This window comes from Laccaria bicolor, genomic scaffold, assembly GCF_000143565.1.
Source record: "Laccaria bicolor S238N-H82 LACBIscaffold_197 genomic scaffold, whole genome shotgun sequence".
In the NCBI taxonomy this organism is placed as follows: Eukaryota; Fungi; Basidiomycota; class Agaricomycetes; order Agaricales; family Hydnangiaceae; genus Laccaria; species Laccaria bicolor.
Window position 1 is genome coordinate 7392 of NW_001890055.1, and position 6362 is coordinate 13753.

Sequence of the window (6362 nt, forward strand, 5' to 3'; positions counted from 1 at the left end):
TGATGGGACATTCTTTTTGCCCAGTCAGTGTAGTCCACTATGCAGTCCTTTGGAGAACTCAACAGCAGCCTTTTTAAAGGCAGCCTCAATGATATTCTCATGATGTAGAAATGCAGCAGTTTCCAGAATAAGAAGAGTAGCCTGAGCAGCTGCTCTACCATTCCCATCAGATTTCCTGTTTGCCCTTGATTCAATTTCATTGAATGACAAATCCCATGTTTCATAGACTGTACAATTGTACTGAGATGCACCCCTAAATAAAGGGTGGTTCATAAGCTTGTTCCTATGTCGAGAGAGATGCTCAAGGTAATTATCAATATCACAGAGACCAGCTTCAATGGAAGCTCTGGCTTGGTCAACAGCTAGAGGTAAGCAGCAGAGCTCATTTACAATTTGTTGAGCTGTGCTGTAGACATCTCCAGTTAAATGGCTGGCTTTCAGCAAGAGTGATATGGCTTCCTTTTCAGCCATCTGATTAACCTCAAGAGAATTTTCATAGGATGTCACCCACCCAAGAGATCAATTTCTGCTAGCAACCAGAATATTGCCCTGAGAACCAGATGGGATAAACTTTTCTACTACTTCAGGTGCACCACCAGCATTGTCAAACACAAGCAGCCATTCACTCTGCAGGGATCCAATCCAGATAAGAGCAGACTCAGAGGACACAGAGACACCAGCAGCTTTAGCCTCAGAACGAGAGCAAAGACCCTTCAACCCAAGGGCAATAGTATCTTCAGAAGATGCATCAATCCAGAAAACATGAGAGAATCTAGATGTACTTGTCAGAAGATCAGAAATATAGTATGTGAAGAAACTTACCTTTCACCCATATTTTCAATGAGCTTCAGACAAATCTGTGTCTTGCCAATACCCCCCATACCATACAACAAAAAAGACTTCCTGCTTCTATCTACTTGATCTTGAGGTGAAAAGTGATCCATCAGCCTCTTGAGAACATCCTCACAGCCTGTAAATAAGGCACTTGAATTGGGTCTTTGTGGAACGAGGAGTGTATCATCTTGACCCCCACTGGCATGTTCATGGACCTCGATCTTGTAAGTCTAATCAATATCTCAAACAATCAAAGCTGTTGTGACACTACACACATTTTGCGCCACATAGAGTGTTGTATCCCTTATAACTAGTGTTTGGAAGTCCGGTCTCGTGACTGGAAAAAGACCGTAACCAGACTGGACCAAGACGGCAAAGACTGGACCTGCGGTTACAGTCTTTTATTTTTGAGATGTAAAGACCGCAAAAAAACCGGTTAACGTGAACCCGTCTTTTGTAGCCCCTTAAATACCCTTTAAAACGCACCCAAGAACGTACGATTTGGAAAAAAAACGAGAGAGATATGAATTAAAATGTAAATTACTTTTGGGAATAATAGATGTACCAGACTTATTTTATAGAAGCACCAATTCCTAACGGAATTTGACATTCTTGGGCTCGTTGTGAAGCTAATAGATATGTTAATAAATTTACCAATTCATAAATTTAAAATATTAGCCTAAAGACCGGTCATAAACCAGTTAAAACTGATGCAGACCGAAACCGGTCTATAGACCGCCAAAAGACTGCAGACCACGGTTTTTTGTGGTCCGGTCTGGTCTTTTGACTTCTGGGGAAAAGGCAGACCGGTTATGGTTACAGTTAATGCCCCTGAGCATCAAAAAACCGGACTGAACCGGACTTTCAAACACTACTTATAACGAAGTTGTGAGCTCCCAGGAATACATTCTAGGATCCCCAAAGACAAAGGGCATGAGCCAAAGAATTTATTCAAGCATTATAAACATGCACCAGAGACATTCCTCCCCCCATAACCCCTGGCACCCTCATAAATGTGGACCTAAATCTCATCAGGATGCTATCTGTCAGGGTGGGAGTCATGAACTCCAACCTTGAAGCAGTAGGGCGTGGGCAGTCTGCGCCCATGAGCCGGTCAAGCATCCCCTTGAACTTTCCTTTCAAATGATTTTCACAAGGGCAACTAGAATCAGACATTGTGGTTCAGAAGAGAGTTGTGAATGCTGTGCGACGTCAATTGTCCAGATGGGTACATCATTTCACAGAGTCAGCTGATGTCCATTCCTGATTGAGATCCCTCACTGCGCTCCGAGACGTTGACGCGCAATGGTGTGGGTGGGCGTCAACTCAGCGAGGGGGCACCAGAAAGGATGGCAGTCAACAGAGAAGTGTGAGAAAAACAAAGAAAACAACACTTTTCAGCGGATATTTACAAGAGCAGGAGATCCACTATGGAGACTCCACCAGAAACCTAGAACAAACATTAAATTACATTGAGAGCCAAAAGACGGGTGCACATACCTAGCTTCTTCACCACCATCCAAGTAGACCTTAGCAATCCCTGTCTCGCTAGACGCCATTCCAGCTCTACCTCCTCTCATCCATCCTTGGTGTTCCTCACATTCCTTCTCATCCCTCTCCCTACTATCATCCTCACTAGATCCAGTTGTAATTCATATCCTGTAGGAGGACAAGGATCCACTGCGGCTGACGACAAACGATGGGGATCACAAGGATGATCTTGGTTTCCTGCAGCTCGGGCCTTGCCTCGCAGATCCTACCAAAGACCAACCAATTAGCTCATCATCAAGAGGGGAGGCATGATGTCGTACCAAGCGGTTATGCGAAACTCTATTGTCAGGCCGATGGAATGATTACAATCAAAGATCCAAAGTCCCACCTACCGAAGTATCGAATGATGGAAGCACAATGAGGCATCTGTGCACCACTGGAGTTTCTTGGGTTGGATTATTGTTGTTACGGCGAGCTGTCGGTACAGCTGCGGAGTGCTGAGATGTAAGTGGGGCGAGCCAAAAAGCAGCATCATCATGAAGTTCAGGGCAGTCAATCACCGCAGGAGTTGGTATGGGTGAGTGACCCACCTTCTGGTAATGGTGCTTTAGAAAGGGAAGCATCACTCAAACCATGGATGCTCACCTGATAAACAGCACAAATCGTCTACCGTTGCATGACTAGCCTCTCCTCTGCACTGTAAAAATGTACAGTTTATTGTTTGTCGTCTTGAAAGTGGTGTTACAGGGAGCTTTCCGGTCTAATAATATCCCAAAACACCTGTGTTGAGTTCATGGGGGGGTATGGTGCACAATGTGAACTGTAGGATAGATGATCAGAAGATGGACACTTTAAGGAAAGTAGATGAAAAGAGGGCACGCACATAAACTTCAGTGACAAGACAATCGCCTCTCCGTTTGTCATTGATCTTTCACTTCACTCAAAGGGTGGTTGATGTGGGTTTCCAAATCAACTGTGGACCAGGATTATGGTGATGAGACGTTCATGGAAAACAAGGACATGAGGGCTGTGAATGAAAAAGTAGTTGAATGAATCGGAATAGATAGCCCTCCACCGGTTTGAAAGCTTGTGCGCCATGCGCGAACTTGCAATTCCGTGTCAGGTTTACTCTCAATGAGCAATGACAGATCAAATACTCACCCAGCGAATGTTGAGCAGGAGAACTGGACAGCTCTGCAAATGTAACAAGAGATTCCCAGGCACGTGAATGGTAAGCTAGCAAAGTTGGTGGAGATGTTGGTGGTCAACAATCAAATCCGTGTTGAACGTTTGTTTTGGTCGTTCTCTCTTTCCACTACCTCGACGAGTTGACAAATTTCACTGTTCCCGCATATAACCACAACAAATGTTCCCCATGCCAACTGCCTTGTTTAATCCTCGGACTGTTGATATTGTATGCATCTAGCCACCTCCGAAGCTCCCCAACCTACGTGCAGGTGCCTCCCTCATTCATTCTTTCCATTTTGCAATGAGGGGGAATCCTCATCATAAATCGGGACCATTTGCTGCATCACGGTCGTTTGCAGCTCTCGAAGCTGATGCTTCATATGTATACATTCTCACAAAAGGCAGCCTGCAAGAAAAATCAATGGCACATCCGGGAACGCCAACTGGACTTATAGATTGGGACCAGCTCGTTGATCTGCATGCTTGGCTTACAGGATGCAAACATTGCATTGGCATCTACCATGGACACTCTCTTAGCCTCTCCCCTCAGGCCTAGAAGAACTCGACACACCGATCTCTGCAACTTTTCAGTTCCTCTCATCAGTTCTTGCACCCGACAATGAAAGAATCTATGCCTTGCAAGTGGGCATGGCGACTAATAGAAGGGGAGTCGATTAGCGTTGAGGGTTTCAAGGGAGGTGGTGGTGAGGTTGCCCAAGTGTCTGCAGAGGACAGCGGTGTCCTCACTCCCAACCACCCTGTTGAAGAATGAAATTGGTCACTCAAGTGAGCGAAAACTGGCCCCTCTTCAAATTAGCTACCCTCTCAGACGAAGATGCTCAGGCTGACGGTGGACAAACCTTTGAATCCACCACCTATTCACACCTTCTTGCCCACTCCCAAACTCAGGCGATTCATCCTGCTGGGCTCTGGGCACAGACACTTCTTCTTCCCCCTCCTCACACACCACATACTCACTATCCACGCAGATCTCATGTTGGTGGACAAACTTGTGCCGCAGGGCATGCTAGACCTCATACTCAGCAAGACAGAACTCATTGCCACGAAGAAGTTCCCCAGGAACAGATAAAAGCTGATGCATCTCGCTGTGGGAGGTGTATGGGGTTGTGCATCGTTTGCGTATGTTCTTTCTCTCTGGGTATTTGTCTTGTCTTGAACTTACTCCCACTATGAAGGTAAACCAAGTTGATCCCTTTATCACAACCGCTCCTCTGAAGAGGTACTTTTCTTCCGTGCACATGGGCTCAAGTCCCTCATTGTTTCAGGTGTCTCCTCTGCCTTGGCCAGGCCAACGGTGGTACCCCGCTCATGCACCGCAGTGTAGCCAGGAGCGTGATTGTGTGAGGAGGGGTGGGAGCAGGATACAGATGCCAGAGTATGAAAGGGGCAAGATGTTGGTTATCTTGGTGGGTGTTACGAGGTTGCAGGGGGTTGTTTATGCAGTTTTGGGTGTTTCCTCGTGACTGGGCCTACTCCTGCTCCTATGGCCAAGACTTCTACGTCTTCTACTACTACCACCGCCACAGCAGCAGCAGCAGCCCCATACACCCCAACTTGCCATCCCAGTCACTATCATCACATGCATGTCAAGGCCCGATCAACACTTCACAAGGGGCACTTGGTCAAATGTCCTACAAGCTCTCGAGGGGACCACAGCACCCCCCAGGAGTATTTATTCTGGGATGAGCGTCTTGGGGTTATAGGGTGACAGTGCAGCCGTGGAAGGGGTGTCGGATGAGGGAGAGGGTGATGAAGGGGCAGAGGGCCAAAAGTGGCAAGGTGGGGAGGGGTGGAGGGTGAGGAAGAGACCTCATGACGCATGGGTGGGGTTTGATATGGGGTGGCCTCAATGTGTTGTGAGTTAGTTGTACTTGAGCAAGTTTTCCTTGTGTTGTTCTGGAGTATTGATTTGGTGCTCATCTTAGTCTTTTTTTACAGTACACTCTGGAGGAGAGGAGGCCTTGGAGTAGCTTCTTCTAAATCTTATGGACACTTTGATTGCTTGCGAAAAGCTTCAGCGAGAAATCATCTTCACCTTCATCCTCCGACTCAACCATTGCTCAGGACTTTTTGGAATGTTTAGACATTCCATTGTCATTGCAATTGGTGGCCTTGGCCTTCCTTGTAGTGCTTCCAGCATCAGCATCTTTCATTAGCTTGGCTTTTGCTGGTTCACCAGATTTCTTCCTCTCTTTCTTTTCTGTGACAGATGCAGAAGCATTGTCATGTTTCCTCTTCTTCCCTTCTTTCTTGCCTGGTAAATCAAGGGATCAGCATGTCACTGACAACGATAAAAACATAATGCAAACCTGCAGCCCATTAAACTTCTCCATTCTCTATCTGAGATCATACCCTCTTTCTTCACAAGCCACATTGCAGGGTCTAGAGCAATATGGTACCCATTCAACTGCTCTGACAACTTTTTGTGGGGCTCCGAGACGAACAACTTGATTTCGTGTAGTTGGAGCTTCAACATGTCATTCTCAACTGACCATGCACTACATGCAACATGTCGGTGTGGGCACATCCGGGGGGAGAACACATGGAAAAAAAGAGCACAGTGCATAGGGAAGAACCTGATGCAGTAAAACGTGGCCTGTAGCAGACGAAGGCACGGATGGACTAATAAGGGAGGTTAACACCAATGAAGGCAAGGTGAAGGCCCTGGCCCATGTTTTCTTCCCAAAGAAGCCGGACGTCTCAAGAGTACCAAGAAACTTCGACTACCCTGACCCGCTTCCAGCACTGCCACCCATCACCCCAGAACAGATTGAGTGCCAAATCAAAAGGCCATCACCCTTCAAGGCATGTGGCCCAGACAAATCCCC

General features: G+C 46.7%; 2 protein-coding genes across 2 annotated transcripts; both read right to left on the reverse strand.

Moving 5' to 3' along the window:
- Positions 1-2410: 2410 nt before the first annotated feature.
- LACBIDRAFT_300243 (uncharacterized protein) lies at positions 2411-2863 on the reverse strand (the record flags this gene model as incomplete). Its single annotated transcript, XM_001890848.1, has 3 exons — positions 2411-2590; positions 2646-2664; positions 2718-2863. 3 exons carry the CDS (start codon positions 2861-2863, stop codon positions 2411-2413), a joined length of 345 nt encoding a protein of 114 aa, XP_001890883.1.
- Positions 2864-5757: 2894 nt separating this feature from the next.
- On the reverse strand, positions 5758-6061 carry LACBIDRAFT_300244 (uncharacterized protein; the record flags this gene model as incomplete). Its single annotated transcript, XM_001890849.1, has 2 exons — positions 5758-5788; positions 5844-6061. 2 exons carry the CDS (start codon positions 6059-6061, stop codon positions 5758-5760), a joined length of 249 nt encoding a protein of 82 aa, XP_001890884.1.
- Between the last annotated feature and the right edge of the window lie 301 nt (positions 6062-6362).